Raw genomic sequence first — 24,713 nt, forward strand, 5'->3', positions numbered from 1 at the left:
TGGGATTAAAGGCGTGAGCCACCATCGCCCGGCTAAATGCCACTTTTACACAGCCTAGAGCATCTAAAAGGAGCAACTCCTTGGGATGTGGTGCACACCTTTTCGGTCCAGCACTGGGGAGGCAGAAGCAGGAGGATCTCTGTGAGTTTGAGGCTAGCAGGGTTTATAGAGATTCTAACTTGTTTGTTTATTTATTTGTTTGTTTGTTTGTTTTTGAGACAAAGTCTCTCTAAATAGTCCTGGGGGGTCCTGGAGCTCACTGTGTAGACCAGGTTGACCTCGAACTCATAGAGATCCTCCTGCCTCTTCTTCCCAGGGCTGGAAGTGAAGTGCTACAGCCAGCAAGAGAGAGACTGCCTTAAAACAAAACAAAAACAAAGAAAAAAAGCAGAATAGAGGGAGGACGGGGGGGGGGGGGCGGGGAGCGTGGAAGGTGTGAACACGCACCTGTGCACACACACAAGCACACGCAGAAATGAACAGCGCAGCACGATATGCCTGGGGCATTTCGCCCTACTGGTGTCAGCACCCAGAGGCAGCCGCGCGCGCGCACACACACACACACACACACACACACTTAAAAAAAAAATCCCTGGAGGCTCGTCACCAGCTGTGACCTGGGCGGTGCACTTCTGGGAGAGGCCAGGGCCCCAGGCGTCCGGTTTCCTGCCCAGGCCAGTCCAACTTCCGCGCGTCTGGTGGGCAGAAGCTTGCGGGGCATCTGCTCCCGGGTCCCCTCTGGGTCCCGCCACAGTTGGGAAGAGGGACCCGAGCGCCCCGCCCCTGAGGCCCCGCCCCGTCCCGTCCCAGCTTTACCAGCCAGAGGTCTCGGGGGCCCGTAGGCCGCCGGCCGGTCTGGGCCCCCGCGATGTCGCATGGATCGGGGCTCATCCGGACCACGTGCAGCAGCGGCGGCGCGCCGGGGCCAGGCCAGCCCTCGGAGGGACTGCTGGACCGGGTGTACCCGCGCACCCAGGGCGCCTTGCTCAAAGTGGTACAGATGGTAAGAAGGGTGGAGTGGCCTGGGGACGCGTACACGGGCTGCACCTGGCCGGGACCGTGGGATCATTGCGCACCGCTTTAGTGTCCTCCTAAAAAGTTCCCGGAGCAGCCCGCAAGGTCTCCCGTCTCCTCGCATCTCCAACCGCCGCCCAGCGGGGCCGGCCCGCTTCTCCACTGAAACCTGGGGTGCGAGTTCCTCCTCGTCTTCCTCTTCTCCAGGCCGCGCGTCTCGCACCCGGGCAGGGAAGGGAGAGTCCCCTGCTGTCCCTACCATCCCCAGGCCGTGCCCGGCCGCTGGAGAGCTGAGGGCTCGGCTTGGGGTTCGATATCTGCTGGGGACGGGGAGAATCGCCGCCTTTAAGATCATCGCTGTGCCCCCTGTGTTCCCCCAGGCCTCAGAGGCTCCTCGGAAGGCCGATGGTTAACTGCGAAGGCCTGTGGCTGAGGGACTTCTGATGGTCACTTGGAGCCAAGCAGGGTGAGGGGGCCTGTTGTTAGTGTGAGCAGGGCTGCACAGAAGCCTCTGGCCAGGCCAGAAGTTGCCAGGCAGGCCTGTTCCAGTTCGCTCTTTACCCACCCTTATTTTCTCCCTCCTGTTTGCTTTTTTCAACTTCTTTGAAATGTCTCATCTTCAACGCCTTTTCTGTTTGTGTGGTTTATTTTGGAACTGGGTTGGACGGTTTGATGCTCCAGTCACTATGGCTGGAGAGGGGAGTGGTAGTTTTGTAGAAAGCTGTGGGGACAGAAGTTTGGGGAACCTGGTGCAAAGTCACAGACCCGGAAGCGGGGTCCTGCCTGCTAAGCGGGAGCAGCACCCCCCCCCCCGCCCCAGCTGGGGTACTGGGCCAGAGTTTTCTACCATCCGTAACCATTATTTTGGTTACCTAGCGGAAAGGGAGGAAGGAGAAGTACTCGCCTCCCTTAAGAAGGGAACCTGGAGGGACCAAAATTGGGACACAGGGGCGTTTTAAAAAGGAACTAAAAAGATAGTTCTAAGCAGTTTTGGTTTGAGCAGAGTGGTGTGTGGGACCCAAGCTACCGGCCTAGATCAGCCAAACAAAAGCAAGAGGCTACTTACCTCTTTGATCTTTAAAAGCTGGTCGGAGTCAGAGAGACTCCAGGCACAGGTGGAGATGAGATCCGAGGATCAGAGGCCTCTGCTTCCATCCACAAGTGAAGAAGCAGTTGAAAAATGTCCCTGCTAGCCTGTGATTTTGGTGCACAAAATTATGAAGGGGAGAAGCGTTAATGCCGGTCCTTGAATTTGAGGAACAGGGATATTGTGCCAGCTTGTGGGTGACAGTGAAACCAGCCTTTTCCAAACCAGAGAGCAAAGATTTTAACAGTGACTTCACCTGCCTGCTGCCTCTCTTAAAACCAGGCCAGGAGTCTCCCACCTTCGCTGCAGCTGATCAAACCACGGGAGGGAGGCTGTCTGCTTGGGCCTCCCATCTGGCTCTTGCCTTTGCCCCACTCTTCTGGGACTCTGTTCTGACATGGAATCTTCATTGTTAGAAACCTTTCATTTATCAGTTTTGGATGACCAACAGAAGCAGCTGTGCAGACAGCGCCCAGAGGGCCGCTATCTCAGTGGGCTACAGACCTGCTTCTCAGCTTTGTGTTAAGCTTTCAGTGTTCCGATCAAGAAATTTTTTCATGTTACCTTAAGAACCACAGAGGCTGGGGTTGGAAAGATGGCTCCGTGGTTAAGAACTGGTACTTCCATTCCAGAGGACCCAAGTTGATTTCCACATCCTATTCAGGCAGCTCTATAACTCCAGGGAGATCTGATTGATGCCTCTGGCTTCCCCGGGCACCCCCACTTTCCTGCACCCGCCGCCACATAGACACACATACATACCTTAAAAACTAAAACCTGCAAAGGCCAGGCCTTAGCTCAGTTGATTAGAGTACTTGATTAGAACGTATGAAGCCCTGTGACCAATTGCCAGCACCCCATAAGTTTGGGTATGTTGGGTCGTGCCTTTAATCTCAGCACTCAGACCTCAGGTAGAGGCAAGGGAACCAGGGGGTTCATTGTTGTTCTCAGCTATTCAGTGAGTTCCAGGCTAGCCTGGACTACCTGGGACCTGACAAGGGGTGGGGAGAGAATGCCTTGGGCTCTTCTGGGCTTGTCGCTTCTAGAAAAGAAGAGGCCAGAGGTCAGGAAGGAAACGAGTCTCCAGTGAGCCCTGGTATTCGTGTGTCGTTTAGTCAGGTGTGATTCTTGCAATCCTGTGGTCGGTTTCTTTCATCTTCCTCAATGGGCAGTGATGTGATCACTGTTCTTAACTTGGAGGAATTCGTTTAAAAGCATCGTTTTGCTTGTTTTGTTTGTTCCAGACAGGGTTTCTCTGTGTAGCCCCGGCTGTTTTGGAACTCCTCTGTAGACCAGACTAGCTGTGAACTCAGAGCTCTGCCTGCCCCTACCTCCTGAGTGCTGGCGCTTTTCTTTTTTTTTAAGCCAGCTTTGAATAATGTGCAAGTTGCATTCTGTACGCCATGGCTGCATCATCGTACAGATGCTTTTAAGGAACGGAGTGAGTCATGTCACTGACTAGTGAGGAAACTGCCGGAAAGGCTGCGAGCACCTAAAGCCACACGGCGGGAGCAGCCGAAGACTGGCTGGCATAGGTGTCACCTTGCATCCCCAGAACACACAATTCCGGCAGAGTCTGAACTTCCTAACAACCCAGAGCAATCAAAACCATGGTGAGACAGTGTCACACGCATGAAGTGGATGATAATGAAGGATCGGTGACGAGTGGCTAAGGTGTGGAAGGTGTGAAGAGGCTGGGACTCTGGGCCACCGCTGACGGCGTGTAAACTGACACAGCCACTGTAAGGACGCAGATGCAGTAGCTCAGGAGTTCTGCCGCAGAAGCATGAAAGGTGAATTTGCTCCACACACGCACCCACGTGCACACCCATACACACACGCAGGTATACACACAGGCACACACACATGCGCACACCCACACCCATACACACCCACATGCATGTATACACACCCACGTACACACACCAGACACACACAGGTACATTAAATAGGTGCCTGTGACCACTACTCCTGCTAGCCTAGGAGAAGTGAGGATGTACATTCATATATATTCATTTTCATAGCAGCGCTATTCACAATGGCCAGAAGCTAGAAACCACAGAGAACCCATAAATGGTAGATGAATTTAAAAAAAAAAAGCACTACACTTAAGTATTGTACAACCAAAGAAAAGGGAGGTGGGGTTGTGAGATACGCAACTCTGTTGGAACTCTCAAAACATTGTGCTAAGAGGAAGCAGGAAAGCCACCCACCAAAAGATGACATTCTGTGGTTCTGATCAGACAAAATGTTGAAAATAGGCAAATTTATAGGCACAGATGAAAATCAGGGGCTGCTCAGGGCCCGGCCGGGGCCGTGTGGAAGGAAGTCAGGAGTGACTGTTGGTGGTAGAGGTTTGAGGTGGTGTCTGAAACGGTTAAACGTTGTGGTTGGTTAGACAGCCGCTGAGACGGTAGTAACGGCTGCCGGACTTCACAGGTCAGCCATTTTAAAAAATAGCCTTAGAGAAGCAGTTTCGGGGTGGGGGAGGGCAGACAGCATTTGGGCAGCTTCCAGGTCTGGGAAGTGGGACTGTATTTCAGGGACACCCACAGTCTGCCCAGCCTGACAGAGTGTAGGCTGATGAAGTCTTCTGGCATCACCTAGGGGCCCAAGAGGCCACAGCCGGAAGGGAAAGAATGGGTGTGGAAGTCAGAGGAAAGCTTTGTGGAATCTTCTAGAAGTGCTGGTGCACACCTGTAATCCAGCCACTCAGAAGGTGGAGGCAGGAGGATCAGAAGTTTAGGATCATCCTAGGCTATATAGAGTCTAAAACCAACTTGAACTACAACAGACTCTGCCTTGGGTGGGCATGGTGTCGCACACCCTGAACCCCAGAATTCCCAGCACGTGAATCTCTGTGAGTTCAAGGCCAGCCTGGTCTACATGCCAAACTCTGGGTCAGCCAAGGTTACACAGAGCATGAGGCTGCCTCAAAAAGAACTAACTAAATATGTTAGCATCCCTCAAATATTGTAATAATTAAAAGTGCACTCAGACCTCATCCAAGTGTGACCTGCACCCTCATTTTGTACCACCAGAAATATAGAGGCTAAAGGACAGCCATGAAACACACTGCTAAGATTCTGCCCATTCCTGACCTGAGAACAGGCAGCCACTTTCTGCTAAAGGCAAAAACAAATTAAAAATTGATAAGGCTGGAGAGATGGCTCAGCAGTTAAGAGCACTGGTTACTTACTCTTCCTGAGGTCCTGGGTTCGATTCTCAGCACCCACATGGCAGTTCACAACTGTCTGTAACTCCAGTTTCAGAGGATGGGGTTTTACATGCTCTTCAGGCCTCTGTGGGCACCAGGCACACATGCAGACATACATACAGGAGAAACACTCATCACATGGAAGAAAAATAAATCTTTTTTTAAGTTGATAATAAAACTATGGGTTTTATCCATCCTAATCAAAGTGATTTGTTCATTGTACATAACATCCAGAGGACAAAGAAGAACACCTGCTCTCCTCCAACAGGAGCAATAAGTAAGACTTCTCAGGACCTCGTAGACGATACATATAGTTTTAATGTTGTTTACAACAAAATTAGAATAACCATGTACATATGAGATGCTCGCTTTGGGTTTATTGACTATAACTTACTGTTTACCTGATGTTTGGCTTTTCAATTTTTGTGCTTGTCTGTGGGTGTGTTTGTTTCTATGTTTGTTTGTTTTTTTTTTTTATTTTTCGAGACAGGGTTTCTCCATAGTTTTTGGTTCCTGTCCTGGAACTAGCTCTTGTAGACCAGGCTGGCCTCGAACTCCCAGAGATCCGCCTGTCTCTGCCTCCCCAGTGCTGGGATTAAAGGCGTGCGCCACCACCGCCCGGCTTGTTTCTATGCATTTAAGTGTGCGGGAGCGGGTTGTGTGTACGTGTGTGCACACACTTGTGTCTGGAGGCCGGAAGTTAACTTCCAGTGTTGCTCCTTAGGAGCTGCCAGTCTGGTTTTCTGAGCCAGGGTCCCACCCTGGGACCTGGAGCTTGCCGACACATCTAGATGACTGGCCTGCCCCGCCTCCCCAGTGCTGGGGTTGCAGGTGCTTGTCGCTACGCCTGGCCTTTTACATCAGTCTGGGGGTTTAAATCAACTCCACGATGGAGCATGTGGCAAGTACCGTACCAGGCTGTGTCATGGCGCCCCACCCCTTGGTCCCTCCCCCTATTTGAGACAACCTCTCAAGCCGAGCAGACTAGCCTCAGACTTACTGAGAACAACTTTGAACCATGACCCTCTTGCCTCCACCTCCAGAGTACTGAAATGACAGCACACCCCAGCAGGCCTAGCTGCAATGCGTTTTTCCTAGTATGTTTTGTAGCCAGGCATAGAGGCACCAATTCATGTTACAGCCTCCTCAACCCCTTCCCCCCTCCCCCCGTTTGCCCCACACACACACTTTCAAGCTCACAGACTTCCAGTCCGGTCCGTGTAAATGCGGTCACATGCCCCTCCTTGTAGGGAAATCATGTTGAACAAACGTGCCAATTGTTTCTCGGAATAGATGCCACCTGCCTTCTGCAGTGAGACGGTGCCCCTCGGAGGTGAATGGCATTGAACGCTTTTCCAGGCGGGCCTCAAATTCCCGGCGATCCTCCTGTCCTTGCCTCCTGTCCTGGCACTAAAGGCAGCACCACCATGGCCCAGAATTTTCTAGACCTTTAAAAATATTTTTATTGTACTTACTTTGTGTGTGTGTTTGTGTGTGTGTATGTGTGTGCACCCACAAGAACTCACACGCACACACCTGACTGCACATGTAGCTTTTCGTGTGGGTTCTGGAGACGGAACTTGAGTCTTCCGGTGTGCACAGCTAGTGCCTCTCTCCCAGGCTGCATTTATCTCCCTCCCAGGCCCAGGTTTTAGACTCCGATGTCTGTAAATTCATAGCTGTCCCTTTATTGTCCACAAATTTTAAGGTGCCAAGTAGAATAGTAATCATAATTGTAATAGTGGATTTGGTGCCTGGCTCTTTGGAAAAGGAGCAATGACAGGCTAATCAGTCATGCTTTGAACTGTGCCTGTACTTAATTAATGGCGACAACTGACTGTAGACAGTTCTAGAAGGTGGAGCCCCACAAGTAGGAGACTTTATATCCTCAAGCTGCAAAGCCAAAGGATTTTGTAGGCACAGCCAAGTATACCATCGTCTGCCCTGCTAGGCACCCTGAAGAGCCAACCACTGCTATGCTGAGAACACTGGCCAAAGGTGAGGTAACACTGCCTGGAAACAGGAGGAGGGTGCACCAGGCCGCAGGGCCGCAGAGGGGAAAGGGTGTGTGGTCCCCTAGTGTGCCAACACTCCAACAGGTTGTTTGTTTAACTGTTCAGTGGGTCGGGACCCTCCAGGGCCCTCCTGACTGCGCTGGGGGTGGCACCCGAGGACAGTAGTTCTTCAAATTCTGGTTGTAGACAAGGCCTCCCCTTCTTCCCCCGACCCGGTTTCCTGCATGGCCCATGGGCAGCGCATCTGTTTCCTGCCTGCCATATGCCTACCGCCTGTGCTGCTGGCCAGCCTTGGCCCTGGAAGCCCCCTCTGACCTGCCAGCTGCTGCTTCCCTTGTTACCAGACTGGCTCTGCAGCTTCCTCATTGGCTGGCTGGCCACACTCCCTGTATTTCTCACAGGCCAGTAAAGGCATCCTGGTCTGGCAGGGTCGACCCAGGTGGGAGGGAGCCCCACGGACTCCAAGACAAAACAGCATCCCTGCTGACTCCACTCCACTCCCTGTGGGCCATCCGCAGCTGCAGAGGGGCAGCCTCCACCAGACAGCAGGCAGGTTCCCCTGATCATGCCGGCAGTCAGCAAGGCTGAGACCTGTGTCCTGAGGCAGCTCACCCACCCATGGTTAGGACAAACGGCTGGACGGAGCAAGAGAAAAGCTGCTCTTGAGAGCTTTCCAGGCACTCTGAGAGGAAGCCCCTTCCTCTCCAAGGGGATGGTTTGGAAGATGGAAGCCGGGAAATGAGAACCTCAGCAGGACTCCCGACTTTCCTTCCCACAGCCTCCCCCCCCAGCAGCTGTCAGCAACTCCCCTCCTTGCTTAAGAAGAAGCAAAATTAAACAAAAAACCTTTCTCCCTTTACAGTAGAAAAGTGTCAGTTAACTAAATAGCGAGGGGCTGAGCACCCGGCAGGTAAGAGCTGCTGAGGTGGGTGTTTTCTTGTCTTTCCTGGCTAAACTCTGGCTGTCTTAGGAAGTTGGGTCCTATGCCCTTGTTTGCAGATGAGCATTGAGGAATAAGAGCTATGTCGTTTGTCTTCAGGCCTGAAAACCATGACTAGTGACAGTTGGGTTCCAACCAAATCAGAGCCCAGAACCTAAGTTTTTTTGGTTTTTGTTTTGTTTTGTTTTGGGACGGGGTTTCATGTATCCCAGCCTCGGTTCACTGTGTACCTGAACATAAGTTTGCACTTCTGACCCTCATGCCTCCCCTGCAGAGTGCCAGGAATACAAACATGGGTGCTGTGGTTCCTGCTCGGTTAGTAGATGCTTTACCAGTCAGCCATCCTCCCCACGCCCATGTTGTGTCAGGCTGTTTTAGATTTATTTTAATATTCTTATTTATGTGTATGTGTGTGTGCCTGCATGAGTTTCTGTGCACCACAGGACCTGACAGTCTCTGGGACAGGAGTTACAGACTATAGGAAGTTGTGATCTGCCGTGTGAGTGTTGGGAACTGAACCCAAGTCCTCCGGAAGAGCAATAAGTTAACCACTGAGCTATTTCTCTATTTCCCTGGCTGTAGTTTTCTTTCCCCTTTTTGGATAAACAAGCATTGAGAAAATTACAACCTTCCCCATGTTAAAACACACACACACACAACTCTATTGAATTCCACCTCTGCACTTGAACCTGGCCAGGGCCAACCAAGCCACTTTTTCTCACCAAACCTGCAGCTTTTGTGTGTGGTGAGCAGGCTCTCCCAGATTGGCTCAACATGACAGGCACATCCTTGGGGGACCCCAGGGAGACACACTCTTATGTAAGTCCGTCCTGAGTGAGGGTGGAATTCAGTCAGGGGATGCTGACTGATGGCATAGGAAACAGGGATGGAGCATCATCCCATGGGTACATCACACTGTCACAGAGGTGAGGGGCTGCCGAGGATGCAGTTAAGGGCTTTAGAGGCAGCTACTTCTGCTTATCCCTTAGGAGGGCCTAACACGTGCAGTAAAAAGCCTTTAGAAGGAACACTGCATCTTCCTAAAGGGGAGATTCTCCCCAGTTCCTCTCAAATGCTGGGATTGTAGGTGCAGGGGTGCACATTACCATCCAGTTTTAGGTGGAAGTGGGGATCAAACCCAGAGATTCCTGCATGCTGGGCAAGCCCTCTACCAACCAAACCACATTCCCAGCCCTGGGTAGAATTTTGTTTTGGTTTTTCAAGGTGGGGTTTCTCAATGTAGCCGTGGCTGTCCTGGAAATCACTGTGTTCCGAGTTGGCCTTGAATATATAGAGATCTGCCTACCTCTGCCTCCCAAGTGCTGGGATTAAAGCCAGCCGGCTTCCTGAGTGGAATTTTGTAAAGTAAGAATTTTTTTGTTGGGCTAGAGAGACGATTCAGCAGTTAAGAGCATGTACTGCCATTGCAGAGGACCCTACTTTGGATCCCAGCACCCACATCGAGGGCTCAAAACTACTTATGTCCCTGGTCTCCCCATGCACACATACACACACATACATAGAATTAAAGATTCTTTTTAAGAGCTCATATCATTACTGCATCGCGGTCGGGTGTGAATAAGTATTCCTATTTTACGGATGAGGCAGTGATACAGGCGACCTGAGGGTCTCGTTTGTAAACACTTGGCTTGTAGAATCTGTTTCCCCACCTCTGCTGTCCACCCATCTCTTCTCCATGGTCCCTTCCCAAAGCTATTCTGAAGAAATTAAAATCCTGTCAGCTGTGGTGGCATACATCTGTAATTCCAGTTCTCAGAACGTAGGCTGAGTGCAGCCTAGGCCGTGTAGTAAGACCCTAAAAGGACAGAAGGCAGTGCCTTTTGTTTGTTTGCTTGGTTGGTTGGTTTTTGGTTTTTCAAGACAAGGTTTCTCTGTGTGACAGTCCTACCTGTACTGGAACTAGCTCTTGTAGACCAGGCTGGCCTCAAACTTACAGAGATCCTCCTGCCTCTGCTTCCCTAGTGCTGGGATTAAAGGTGTGCACCACCACTGCCCGGCCAGGCAATGTCCTTTTGAACAGCGTTGGGTTCCAGGGAATGGACTTGCCGTGGTTAGTGTGAGCAGTCACCATCAGCAGGCACAGAGTCCTTCCCCACTCGTGTTAGCTCTGGGTCCTTAGTGGGTGCCTTTGTAGATGGACCTTAGTTTTTCATATGCAAGAATATGGGAACAGTTGAGTGTGGTACTTTGTCGGGGACCAGCCTCAACAAAAATACCATTTGCCAAGATAGGGGTGTGGGGATCAGAAAAGTAAGTAAAGAGAACAAAGATGTGAATAAAATAATAAAACAGAGCCATAGGTTAGTACTGAGAGGGAGTTCCAGTGAATACTGAAATTGCCCACAGTTAATTTTCCATACACTTTTTTATACCCAACACAAAAGGGGGAAGAAGGAAACAAAAGACTTCTTTAACATGATCCAAAGGACAACTGGACGGTTCATTGCTTCAACAATTTGAGACATCTAGTCATCAACGTTCTGTTGTTTAGGCAGTGAAGCCACACTAGACCAAGTATCCTAAAGGGGCAGCCACTCCCCAGGTTAAGCCTCCAATTACAAAAGAAGGTGCAAAAGTATGTTTGCATATCCCAACCATCTGTCAGGGTGGAGTGGATCTACCTGTATGGGCCCATACCAAGTAACCACATCCTGGGTCAGGATGGGTAGCCCTGGCTGTTGTCAACAATTTTTAGCACCCTCCAAACTCTCTGACCATCAGACAAGGTGGAAAAAGGCTCACATTTTTGGGCCTCCACAGTACTTTACCCCTATAATCCTGGCACTTGGGTGACTGAGGCAGGAGGATTACCTCAACTAGGGGCCAACCTAGACTAGAGGGAGATCTTGTAGAATAGACAGGGAGGGAGGAAGAGAAGGAAAGAAAGAGATTGGCAGACACTCCTAATAGTAGCATTTGTGGACCTAATATTTGCTCTTAGAAGCCTGACCTGTCCTGAGCCTGAGTTCTCCAACCTTTCGCTGAAGTCTCCGGCACCCACTGTAGTCTGACGTCACCCACTGTAGTCTGACGTCACCCACTGAAGTCTCCGTCACCCACTGTCATAGAGAAGGGCACTACTTAGTGTCCTCCTGGTACCCAGAGCACCACTGCTAGAGCACACATCTTGCCTTGGAGTTATCTGGAACCTGGAGAATAGGGAGAGCTGCAGCCAGTGGATCTGGAAGCAGAGCTGGGCCGATGCAGTTCTTCTGTGAGGTGGGAAGACATTTAGGGGAATGGAGCTAGACAAAAGCAAGTTTTCCTGGGCCCAGCCTCAGTCAACTTCATGGGGAATTTGTGGGGAAGCTCTGGAGGAGGAGGCCTGTCACATAGCTTGTCCTGGGGACTAGGGAGGGCGGTCCAGTCCTCATTGGCCACAGTTCAGAGAGAGGCCAGCTGTAGATGCCTAAGCGAGCAAGGACAGAGGACTGAGTTCACAGCAGCATCCCTAGCTGCACACACACATCTGACTATTTTAAGTGAGTTAACAGTTCATGTCAAGCCATGTTCATATTCAGAGCTATCCCAGGGTACATGCAGCCCACTGGCGGAATCTGATGTTCTGTGGGTTTGCACACCTGCTGCAGGCTGCATCTGCCTTGCCTGCTGTCTTCCCTAGTGTCCCTCTGGACCTGCAGCTCCAGGCACAGACGCCCTCAGGACTTCATGTCACATTTTGCTGTCCACTGAAAGACTTGTGTAGTTTTTGTTGTTTTTATCCGACTTTAATTGCAAATAAGAACAGGAGGAGTGAAAAATAAAGTGGATGGGGAAGAAAATTATTTCAGCAGCCTTTTCCTGATTCAACAATGTTGTGACCATAATAATAACTAAATCAGTGTGGGGTGTGGGTGTGTGTGCGCGTGTGCACGCATGTGCTTAGCCATGTGTGCTGGTGAGATGCATATGTGCGCATGTGCGTGTGGAAGCTAAGGATCAACCTCAAGAGTCCTCAGTCACTGATCCCCTTTTGAGATGGGTTCTCTCTCTGAACCTGGAGCTCATCCGCCTGGCCAAGCAAGCCCCAGGAACCTGCCCATCTTCACGTCCCCAACACTGGGGTGACAAGTGTGGGCCACATGACTCCTGACTTCACACAGGTGCTGAGGCTCACACTCAGGTCCCCCTGCTTACGCAGCAAGCACTTTACCCACTGAGCTCTTGCCCCGCCACTTCACTGGACCTTTTGCTTGTTTGTTTGTTTGTTTTTGTTTTTCAAGACAGGGTATCTCTGTGTAACAGAGCTGTAAGAGCTGTTCTGGAGCTCACTCTGTAGACCAGGCTGGCCTTGAACTCACAGAGATCCACCTACCTCTGCTTCCAGGGTGCAGGGATTAAAGGTGTGCACCACCACTGCCCAGCGCGCTGTCTCATTTTTAACTCCTTGTAACAACATAGGTCACAATCATGGACAGATGTGTCCTGGAGAACAGTACCTGACTGCTTGAGTGGGGACCTTCCCAATCCTTGCTGCGGTTTCGCTTGGAAAACCAGAAAACCACAGACACACACATCAATGGTGCAATGCTAGCTTTTGTTTCTGAGACAAGGTCTTGTTAGGTTGCCCCAGCTAGCCTGGAACTCACAATCCCCTGCCTCTCCACCTCTCTAGTGTCATTATCCCCAGCAGGGACACTAGTTTTCCAAGGCTTCTCAGGATTGGTCAGGGTGTCCTGTTCATTGTGTGACACTCCGGGTGGACGAAAGAACTCTAGGGCAAGGTACATGCGGGAGTCTGAATGAGAATGGCCCCCACAGGCCCATAGATTTAAAGGCTTCGTACCCAGTTGGCGGAATTGTTTGGCAAAGATTAGGAGGTGTGGCCTTATTAGTTATAGTGGTGTACAGTGTATACTGCACACTGTAATTGTACACTATACACCATATACTGCACACTGTAATTGTACACTATACACCATATACTGCACACTGTAATTACACACTGTACACTATATACTATACACTGTACACATACACTGTACACTATACACTGTACACATACACTGTACACTATACACTGTACACATACACTGTACACATACACTGTACACTATATACTATACACTGTACACATACACTGTACACATACACTGTACACTATATACTATACACTGTACACATACACTGTACACATACACTGTACACTATATACTATACACTGTACACATACACTGTACACTATACACTGTACACATACACTGTGCACTATATACTATACACTGTACACATACACTGTACACTATACACTGTACACATACACTGTACACATACACTGTGCACATACACTGTACACTATACACTGTACACATACACTGTACACATACACTGTGCACTATATACTATACACTGTACACATACACTGTGCACTATATACTATACACTGTACACATACACTGTACACTATACACTGTACACATACACTGTACACATACACTGTGCACATACACTGTACACTATACACTGTACACATACACTGTACACATACACTGTGCACTATATACTATACACCGTACACTGTACACCAGACATTACACACCACTATATACTGTACTCAGGTTAAGGCTGGTCCTTGCCTCCTGAGGGGTTTTTTGTTTTGTTCTCATCATGAATGGATGTTGAAATGCTTGCCTGCCATATGCTTTTTCTGCATCAGTTGACGGGACATATGGCTGCCTCTCGTGTCTGTCTCTCTAGTGTGGGTTCAAATCATCTGGAACTCTTAGACCAGCTGTGTATTTCTGAGGTGCCCTGTGCTCCCGTCTCGTCTGTGTTGCTGGCCTGACACACTAAGATGCAATTGAGGGGCAGAAACCACTCCTTCTGAGACGTTTGCATGTGAACAGTCCACTCCAAGTTTCTCAGAGTCCATACCTTTTGCCCCTTCTGTGACTGACTCTTGTGGGTTGTTGTTTGTTTTTGTTTTTCGAGACAGGTTTCTCTGTGTAGCCCTAGCTGTATTGGAACTTACTCCACCCACTAGGCTGGACTCAGATCCACTTATCTCTGCCTCCTGAGTGTTAGGATTAAAGGCGTGTGCCACCAATGCCCGGCTGATTTTTTTTTTTCCGAGACAGGGTTTCTCCGTAGCTTTTTTTTGGTTCCTGTCCTGGAACTAGCGCTTGTAGACTAGGCTGGCCTCGAACTCCCAGAGATCCGCCTGCCTCTCGAGTGCTGGGATTAAAGGCGTGCGCCACCACCGCCTGGCCTGGCTGATTTTTTTTTAGCTTTTTATTTTTTTAACCTCTTTTTCAGTTCCACCATGCTTTAGGAAAGGGAGCATTCTGTAAGCCAATCCTGAGACAGGGTTAGGAAGCCTTTGCTCTTAGGAGCAAGGGTCATGAAGATCTCAGCTGACTCCTGCTATGTAGCTCTCCCCAGCTGTCACCCTGAGGACTGCTGGCCTGTGTCTGGGTCACCTGAGCTCTGGATGTAGGTGGATGAGTGTAGCCACTATGGAGGACAGACATATAGTCAGATTTCGTGGGCCCCCACTTCGTCTCAGGGCTTCCAGGTCAGGGGTGAGGCCTTCTGTAGAGACTGAAAAGCCTGCTTTGTCTGACAGGCTTTGACGGTGGCCAACCCTGCAGGCTGGTGAAGGGAGCATGTGGGGCTAGCCAAGGTCAGCCATGCCAGGTTACTTTAATAAATGGAGGCTAAGGGGGCGGGGACCTCACTGAAGGGAGGCCTTTGTCTCCCAAACTCACCATGGACACAGTGAGGAGAACTCACTCACAGGCCAGGGAAGGCCACCTTCCACTCTGCACTGGACAGATGACAGCACTCAGACCTCTGGAGAACAAGGTATGCAGGCCTCAGACCCCAGAGGCATCTTTCCTTCCTCTAAGGTGGCGGCCCTCAACCTCGGGTCATGCTCCCTCGGGGTTGTTGAATGACCCTTTCACAGGGGTCGCCCAAGACCATCAGAAACCACAGAAATTCACATTACGATTCATAACAGTAGCAAAATTGCAGTTACAAAGCAGCAAGGGAATAAGTTTATGGTTGGGGTCACCACACCGTACGGAACTGTGTTAAAGGGTCGCAGCATTAGGAAGGTTGAGAACCGCTGCTAAGGGGTCTTCCAGGCTTCTTGCTCCTTAGCTGCCCCTCAGAGGACCAAGGCTGCCTGCTGGATTGAGGTGGGGAGGCCTGAGCTGGTTTCATTACTGCTTGGTTTGTGGGAGGATTTAGACTCAGTCTGAAATTGTTGTGAAAAAACTCTCAGGACTCCGTAGCAGTGAGGGAAGATTGGGAGGTGCATGGACCCTCTTGTTTGTGTACCCACGGGGCTCCCTGCATCACCAGGCAATGGAGTCCCCCCAAACCCCTGGAGGTCTGGAGGGGGGCTCTTGCTGCCTTCCCTGCCCTGTCTTTTCCCTCTCCTGGCATTCCCCTGGCTGTTACAGGAATTGGTTCTCTCATTCCACCCTGTGAAACCTGAGGCTCAGACTCAGCCCGCAGACCTGGCAGTAACAGCCTTTGCCCTCTAAAGTATGTCGCCAGCCTTCCCTTCGGCTTCCCGTGTTCTTACCGAAGGCCGGTCTTCAAGCAGCCTCAGGTCTATTGGGGTCCCCATGGGGGGTGATCCACATGCTAAACAATAGTGGCTGTGTGGCTGTGACCCAGGGCACAGGCCCGTCATGGTTCTTGTGTACTTGCTTGGTCGTTTTTCATTCCAGACTAATCCCTCTCCTCAGGCTGGCGCAGGCTTGGCTCCGGGCTGCTTCAGTTTTGAATCAAGGCATCCTGCAGCCTTGTTGAGGGACTCAGCGGGCACACACTTCTGGCACTTGCCCAAAGCTGCGTGCCAGGCCTCTTACAGGGTCTGACAAGCCTCGCTGATTCTCTAAGGATTGATTTCCCATGATACCGGCCAGAGTGCCAGCCCCATGTGCTCTTTGTCCGAGACTCCTGAGGGCTCCCCCTGGCAAAATGGAAGCTGGTGTGGCCTTTTTGGTGTTTGTTTGCTTTCAACTTTATCATTGTCGTGTGTATGTGTGTACACGGTGTGTGTCCCGCGGCTCACGTATATGTGTGTGCACGGCATGTGTCCTGCAGCTCGTGTTTGGATGGAGGGCAGAAAAAAAAAACCGTGTACAGTCAGTTCTTTCCACTTTTCACGCACGTTCTGGGATGGACTCCATCATGAGGCTTACACGGCAGGTGCATTTATCTGCTGGACCGTCTCACCAACCAGTTCATTTTCCTTTCTTTCTTTCTTTCTTTCTTTCTTTCTTTCTTTCTTTCTTCCTTTCTTTCTTTCTTTTTTTGTTTGTTTTCCAAGACAGGGTTTCTCATGTAACAACCCTGACTGTCCTGGAACTTACTCTGTAGACCAGGCTGGCCTTGAACTCAGATCCACCTACTTCCAGTGCTGGGATTAAAGGTGTGCACCACCACCCAGCATTTTTTGCTTTTTTTTAAGACAGGGTTTCTCTGCAACCCTGGGTATCCTGGAACTTGCTCTGTATACCAAGCTGGCCTCATAGTCTCAGAGATCTGTCTGTCTCTGCCTCCTGAGTGCTAAGATTAAAGTTGTTTTTTAAGATGGGGGTCTCAGGCTGGTTTTTAACTCACAAAGTAGAAGAAAATGACTTTGAACTTCTGACTTCTGATCCTCCCTCTGCCGTTGTTGGACTCTAGCATCCAAACACCGAGGAGGAGTCTCCCCCAGAGACCACCTCACATACCACAGCTGATGTAAAAGCATGAGGATTTTATTAATTCTGTCATGACAGGGTCCCTCAGCATTTGGGAAGCCGAGAGACCTTGAATAGCTGGCACAGGCTACTTTTATTTTTTTATTTATTTATTATATATACAGTATACAATATTCTGTCTGTGTGTATGTCTGCAGACCAGAAGAGGGCAGCAGACCTCATTACAGATGGTTGTGAGCCACCATGTGGTTGCCGGGAACCGAACTCGTGACCTTTGGAAGAGCAGGCAATGCTCCCAACCACTGAGCCATCTCTCCAGCCCCACAGGCTACTTTTAAAGGAGAAGGCCACAGAAGCAAGGGGGGTTGTTCTTTGACTATTATGATTGGCTTATTTGAAAGGGCTATTACCAATAATTGTCTGGAGAGCTGTTGCCAGATCAGATGAGGTAAGAGGTCATTTTGACCCTGTTTCCCAGGAGACTGAATCAAAACATACATATATGGGTAATTGTTCAGGAACTGAGTACATGTATATGTAGCTGTTAGGTCCTTGGTTCCCAGGGGAGGAGGGGAAGCACTATGGCACGGAGGCTGAGAGAATTCAGAATTGTCTTAAAGTCTTACACCACCTCCCAAATGCTGGAATTAGGTTTGTACCACCACGCCTGGTTTATGAGGTGTTAAGGATTGAACCTAGGGTTTTGTGAGCACTAGGCAAGCACTCTGCCAAACAAACTAGACCCCAGTCCCTACAGTGGTTTGTTTGGTTGGTTGGTTGGTTGTTTAGTTGATTGCTTTGGTTTAATTTTGATTTGAGACAATCTCACTCTGTAGCACTGACTGGCCTCGAACTTGAAGCAATCCTCTGCCTCTGCCTCTCCCTCTGCTGAGATTGAAGGCAAGGGCCACCATGCTTAGCTTTATTGTAAATGTATATACTGACAGACAAGGATTAGAACTGGGGATATGGTTGATATTCAATGAATAATTATCAAATAAATGGGTTCTTTTCTTTTTCTTTTTCTTTTTTTTTTTTTTTGGTTTTTTGAGACAGGGTTTCTCTGTGGTTTTGGAGCCTGTCCTGGAACTAGCTCTTGTAGACCAGGCTGGTCTCGAACTCACAGAGATCCTCCTGCCTCTGCCTCCCGAGTGCTGGGATTAAAGGCGTGCGCCACCACCGCCCAGCTAAATGGGTTCTTTTCAAGGCAGAGTTTCTCTGCATAGCTATAATTGTCCTAGAATTCTCTCTGTAGACCAGGCTGGCCTCAAATTCACAGAAATCCTCCTGCTTCTGCCTCCAGAGTGCTGGGATTAAGGTGTGAGCCACTACACTGGGCATAAATGTATTTTTGTTCCCTTACTAAAAGCAATGGAAGACTGAAGCTAAGCCAGTTCTGAAAACAGATGTATCAGTTAGCTCTGCTGTATAACAAATAGAAATCTTAGCCAGGCTATGGTAGCCCGCTCCTTTAAACCCAACACTCAGGAAGCACAGGCAGATCAAGGCCAGCTAGGTCTAACAAAGTGGGTTCCAGGACAGCTAGGGCCATTACACAGAGAAACCCTGTCTCGATGCCCTCCCCCCAAAAATTAATGACATCCAATGTAAAAATGCAATGTCTGCTCTACGGTACGTGAGCCAGGAACCAGGCTGGAGACTTAAAAACACATCAAGATACATGCACACTGACAGAGACACAGGGACACAGGTCATCCTTGAGACAAGAATGCCAAGAATGTCCACTTTATTGTGCTCAGGGGCAGTTTATATAGGACTCTGGCCACGCCCCAGCTCTCGGGATCTTTCAGCTGCAGACTCATAAGAATCCATTCCCCTGCCATCAGGGTCTCCTGTTCCAAGCAGCTGCAGGCTGCTCAGAGCAGAGGAAAACAAGTTGTTTACAAGAAATTCAGGGTCTGGTGGTTCCCAGTCCCCCAACAATCCAGTAAGTACTTACTGCTGGCTGGACAGGACTCTCAGGGGCCTGAGTCTGAGCTGCTGTGAGCCAGGGTTGGCAGATGTCACCTCCTCTGGGCAGCCTCCAGTGGGGTAATTGGGATGGCTTTGCACCATCCCAAAGTCTCTTGATCCAGCAGGACGGTAGCTTAGGGTAAAAGTGTAGGGGCAGCTGGGGATGTGATTCAGCTGTAGAGTGTTTATTTTTTATTTTTTTTTTAAAGATTTATTTATTTATTATGTATACAACATTCTGCCTCCATGTATGCTCGCACGCCAGAGGAGGGCGCCAGATCTCAGTACAGATGGCTGTGAGCCACCATGTGGTTGCTGGAAATTGAACTCAGGACCTCTGGAAGAGCAGCCAGTGCTCTCAACCTCTGAGCCATCTCTCCAGCCCTAGAGTGTTTATTTACCTCATATGCAAGAAGCCTTAAATTCAATCCCTCGCACTGCCTAAACCAGGCCTGGTAGAACAAACCTGTAATCCTAGCACTCTAGAAAGAGGATCAGAAGTTCAAGGTTATCCTTGGCTACTTAGTGAGTTCCAGGCCAGCCTGAGCTTCATGACACCCTTGTCTCCAAGGAAAAACAGAAAAGGGAGCTGAAATGCGCTGTTATGGCAAACCGGAACACCTGCCTTCCTCTGTGGCTCTTTGTTTATTCATTATTTATGTTATGTGCACGTGTGTGGGTACACCAGACACAGTGCGCATGTGGAGGTCAAAGGGCAGCCCACGGGGCTTGGTTCTCTCTACCATGAGGGTCCCAGGGATTGAACTGAGATCATCATGTTTGGCAGCAGCCACCGCTATCCACTGAGCCGTCTCCCCAGTCCCAGGAGAGGTTATATTTAGTGCTAAGAATGCAACGTGTGAGAGTGTTTGGTAGCAGATCCTGATCCTAGGGAAGCACACATGGGGGTCTAGAGAATGCTGGAGGCCCTGCATGTCACCAGCCAGCTGTCGCTTGTCCACAGCAGAGCTCGGGTCTGCAGGTCTCTCGGGTCTGCAGGTCTCTGGGGTCTGCAGGTCTCTTGGGTCTGCAGGTCTGGGCGCCTGCCTCCAGACAGCAGATGGGTCAGAACTCTCACCCACCAGACCTGTGGCTCAGAGGTGGGGATTTACCACACTGTTCTCCACTGGTACCTGACGTGGGGCTGTCAGGTCATCTTCAAGACAGGGCTCTTAGTGGCATCAGCTGTGGTGTCTCTGGCCAGGGGACATTGTCAGGCAGACCCTCAGGTGCAGGTGTCAAGTGTGTTCCTCACCTGTGCCCGTCATTCTTCTTTGGCAGAGTCCAGCTCTCCGAGCAAGAATCAAAACACAAAACTCATAACAACTCATATATCACTTTCAAAACATGCCAAGTGTTTTTGTGTGTGTGTGTGTGGTTTTTGTTTTTTGTTGTTGTTGTTTTCTATTGTTGTTTGTTTGTTTGTTTTGAGAAGGAGTCTCACTAAACATCTCTCTAGCTGGCTTAGAATTTGTCGCGTAGCCCAAGCTGGCCTTGAATTCTTAGAGATCTGTCTGCCCCTGCTAGCACCACCACAGACCAGGGCCTGTTTTAAAAGTGCTTATTCCAGGGCTGGACAGATGGCTCAGCAGTTAAGAGCCCTGGCTGTTAGAGGACCCAGGTTCAATTCCCAGCACCCACATGATAGCTCACAACTGTCTATAACTCCTGCTCCAGGGAATGCAACACCCTCACACAGACATACACGCAGGCAAGACACCAATATGCATAAAATACAAATTAATTAATTAATAAATAAGTCTCTTAAAAGTGGCTATTCCTGGGCTGGGGAGTAGGATTCGTTCCCCAGCACCACATAAAACTGGATATGATGGCACATGCCTGCAATCTTAGTCCAGGTGGTGGACAGAGGAGGACCAGATGTTCACAGTCAGCCTCTTCACAGGGAATTCGAGGCCAGCTGGGATAACGTGACTCTGTCTCAAAACTAAGCCAACAAAGCCGGGCGGTGGTGGCGCACGCCTTTAATCCCAGCACTCGGGAGGCAGAGGCAGGTGGATCTCTGGGAGTTCGAGGCCAGCCTGGTCTACAAGAGCTAGTTCCAGGACAGGCTCCAAAGCTACAGAGAAACCCTGTCTCGAAAAACCAAAATAAATAAATAAGCCAACAAGGCCAGTAAGATAGCTCAGCATGTAAAGGCTCTCACAGCCAAGCCTGATCCCCAGAACTCATCTGGTGCGGGGAGAGAAATGACCCCCGACACTTGTCCTCTGACCTCCACACTGGCACTGTTCCATGTGTCCACACCTGTATGCACACACACACTCACACATATGAAGTGGGAAGTTCTTCTGCTCAGTGCGGGAGGCGCCGTTCTCTGGTTGGATCCTGGACTGTAAGTAGAGGCAGGAGCTGGGACGATTCATCCCTCCGCTTCCTGATTGTGGATGAGTTGAGAGTAACTGCTTCAAGGCCGTGCTGCGGGTGGAGAGATGGTTCTGTGGTTAAGAGCACGGCCTGCTCTTCTAGAAGTCCACACATGTATATGTGTGCGTGTGTGTGTGTGCGCGCGCGTGCGCACGTACGCACACGCGTGCATGGACACTGACTCAAATACGTTACTGCCTACAAGCTGAGCTAGTTGGACTAATTACTAGTGACCCAGTGACCTCCATTTCTCTCTATGAAACAGGGATGATTTTTTCTACCTGGCAGAGTTCTTGAATGCTTCCATTGGATCATATATGCCACACGGCAATCAGTAATCACTTGTTGTCCACTGATAAGGACAACAGATGAGTTGCTATCTTTGCCATCTGAAACAGCTGTATATTAGTTTTCGCTAATGCATAAGCCCTGGCTCCCCCTGAATGTCTTTTTCAAGCCTGTGTTACATGAAAGCAAATTCTTTCAACCTCCCAGGCAGTTTGTGTGGGAATAACCTGGACTGTAGCAGTGTATAAGTTCCGGCTTGACACAGGGACAGCCCAGCTGGTTTCCTGTGTGTCCCCCTACTCCTGGGTGCCTGTCTTGGGCAGAAGTGTGCTAGCATTTCCATGTCTGCCACAGGTCACCCTGCTGATTGCCTTCATCTGTGTGCGAAGCTCCTCCTCTTGGATCGACTATGGTGCCTACAGCTTCTTTGAAGTCGTCACCATCTGTGACCTGATAATGATTCTCGTCTTTTACCTGGTCCACCTCTTCCGCTTCTACCGTGTGCTTACCTGCATCAGCTGGCCCCTGTCGGTAAGAGGGAGACCTGGCCCCAGTGTCAGCACACAGGAGTTGGGACACGGGTTGGGACACGGCTGCTTGGACCCTGACTCCTCAGTGCTTGGTGGACATCTCTGCTGGCCTCCTGAGGGTCCCTCAAACTCACATCCCAGCCTTAAAAGGCTGTGGCTCCTTTGGCATTTACCCGCTGTGTGTGTGGAGTGTAGGACAAGCCTTGAAGGAGAGAGCTGGTAAGGGTGTGCACACTGCCGAGAGAGCAGTGACACTTGGTGGCAGAGGCTGAGGAGGTAAACCAGAAGGATCTGCCTTGAAGACGGTGTCTCACTCTGTAGGCCAGGCTGGTCTGAAACTCACAGAGATCCTCCTGCCTCTGCCTCCTGAGTTAAAAGTATATGCTTGGAAGGCAGGTGTCATGACCTTTCCTGTGATCTCTGAAGGGAAGCATTGTATCTTTCATGTTGGCGTGAAGCTAGATATGAATTTTTATAGTTATCCGTCATCAGACAGAGACCCTAATCTGTTGAGTGTTTTTTTTTTGTTGTTGTTGTTGTTGTTGTTTTGTTTTTGGGTTTTGTGTTAGATGTTGTTGCTTTTTGTTTTTAGTTTTTTTGAGGGCATTTATTACTGTCATAGTTCCTTCTGTTTTGTTTCATTTTGCTTAATGCTGGATAAACCTAGCACCTTAGGAAAAGGCCTACAAAATGATCTCGGGAACTGGGCAGATCTTGGTGACTGGCTCTGCTCACCAGAGATTGTATCTCTTGCTTGCCCATCATCTACATCTCCAGTGTGGCTCTTCCTGGACCAGCCTGAGCGACATGCCCTTCTTCTGTTCTAAGTGTTCCAAGGGAGAGAACACAGCTCTCCCGTCTCCCCCTCCCTGCCCCGGAGTGAGCTCGCTCCCGTCTGTCTCCCTGCCCCAGAGTGTGCTCTCCCGTCTCCTTGCCCCGGAGTGAGCTCTCCCGTCTGTCTCTCTGCCCCGGAGTGAGCTCGCTCCCGTCTGTCTCCCTGTCCCAGAGTGAGCTCTCCCGTCTGTCTCTCTGCCCCAGAGTGAGCTCTCCTGTCTGTCTCTCTGCCCCAGAGTGAGCTCTCCTGTCTGTCTCTCTGCCCCAGAGTGAGCTCTCCCGTCTGTCTCCCTGTCCCAGAGTGAGCTCTCCCGTCTGTCTCTCTGCCCCAGAGTGTGCTCTCCCATCTCCTTGCCCCGGAGTGAGCTCTCCCGTCTGTCTCTCTGCCCCGGAGTGAGCTCGCTCCCGTCTGTCTCCCTGTCCCAGAGTGAGCTCTCCCGTCTGTCTCTCTGCCCCAGAGTGAGCTCTCCTGTCTGTCTCTCTGCCCCAGAGTGAGCTCTCCCGTCTGTCTCCCTGTCCCAGAGTGAGCTCTCCCGTCTGTCTCTCTGCCCCAGAGTGTGCTCTCCCATCTCCTTGCCCCGGAGTGAGCTCTCCCGTCTGTCTCTCTGCCCCAGAGTGAGCTCACTCCCGTCTGTCTCCCTGCCCCAGAGTGAGCTCTCTGTCTGTCTCTCTGCCCCAGAGTGAGCTCTCCCGTCTCCTTGCCCCGGAGTGAGCTCTCCCGTCTGTCTCTCTGCCCCAGAGTGTGCTCTCCCATCTCCTTGCCCCGGAGTGAGCTCTCCCGTCTGTCTCCCTGCCCCAGAGTGAGCTCTCCTGTCTGTCTCTCTGCCCCAGAGTGAGCTCTCCCGTCTGTCTCTCTGCCCCAGAGTGTGCTCTCCCGTCTCCTTGCCCCGGAGTGAGCTCGCTCCCGTCTGTCTCCCTGCCCCAGAGTGAGCTCTCTGTCTGTCTCTCTGCCCCAGAGTGAGCTCTCCCGTCTCCTTGCCCCAGAGTGAGCTCTCCCGTCTGTCTCTCTGCCCCAGAGTGAGCTCTCTGTCTGTCTCTCTGCCCCAGAGTGAGCTCTCCCGTCTCCTTGCCCCGGAGTGAGCTCTCCTGTCCATCTCCCTGCCCCAGAGTGAGCTCTCCCGTCTCCTTGCCCCGGAGTGAGCTCTCCCGTCTGTCTCTCTGCCCCAGAGTGAGCTCTCTGTCTGTCTCTCTGCCCCAGAGTGTGCTCTCCCGTCTCCTTGCCCCGGAGTGAGCTCACCACTCATACCTTTCTGGCTTCCAGGAGCTCCTGCACTATGTCATCGGCACCCTGCTTCTTCTCATCGCCTCCATCGTGGCAGCCTCCAAGAGCTACAACCAGAGTGGCCTGGTAGCGGGAGCGGTGAGATGCTTTCTACAACCAGTTCAGACTTTAGCACCTTTCTTCCTAATAGTGGCCAGGGAAGGGGCTGATTTGGGGGCCTTCCTTCTTCAAACCCACACCTACCTCAATCCAGCCAGCTACCCTCTCCAAAGAGCCTGACATTCGTTTCAGAGGGTCTGGGAAGTAGACTGAAGGACTGTTGACAAACTTATACAGCTTCAGGAGTAGCGGCCCATTCTTTACACCCTATCTCTGGGTCTGTCTCCCTTACAGCCACTGCTTACATCAGAGCAAAAGGGTTTCAATCCCCATGCCAACTCTGAGCATATGCTCACGGCAGAGTATTTGGGCATCTCTTTTGCTTCAAGAGGGAAGGGCACTGCAATGAACTAGTGATGTC

General features: G+C 50.6%; 1 protein-coding gene across 1 annotated transcript in view; it reads left to right on the forward strand.

The window, feature by feature from the left end:
* The first annotated feature begins 739 nt into the window (after window positions 1–739).
* Cmtm7 (CKLF like MARVEL transmembrane domain containing 7) overlaps window positions 740–24,713 on the forward strand; it is a 28,836-nt gene continuing 4,862 nt past the window's right edge. Inside the window, exons 1-3 of the mRNA XM_075964250.1 lie at window positions 740–1,003; window positions 21,962–22,138; window positions 24,233–24,331. Of these exons, the coding sequence (XP_075820365.1) occupies window positions 869–1,003; window positions 21,962–22,138; window positions 24,233–24,331 (411 nt within the window). The 5' untranslated portion in view covers window positions 740–868. The remainder of the gene's footprint in view (window positions 1,004–21,961; window positions 22,139–24,232; window positions 24,332–24,713) is intronic.

Source organism: Microtus pennsylvanicus, chromosome 3 (assembly GCF_037038515.1).
Source record: "Microtus pennsylvanicus isolate mMicPen1 chromosome 3, mMicPen1.hap1, whole genome shotgun sequence".
NCBI lineage: Eukaryota > Metazoa > Chordata > Mammalia > Rodentia > Cricetidae > Microtus > Microtus pennsylvanicus.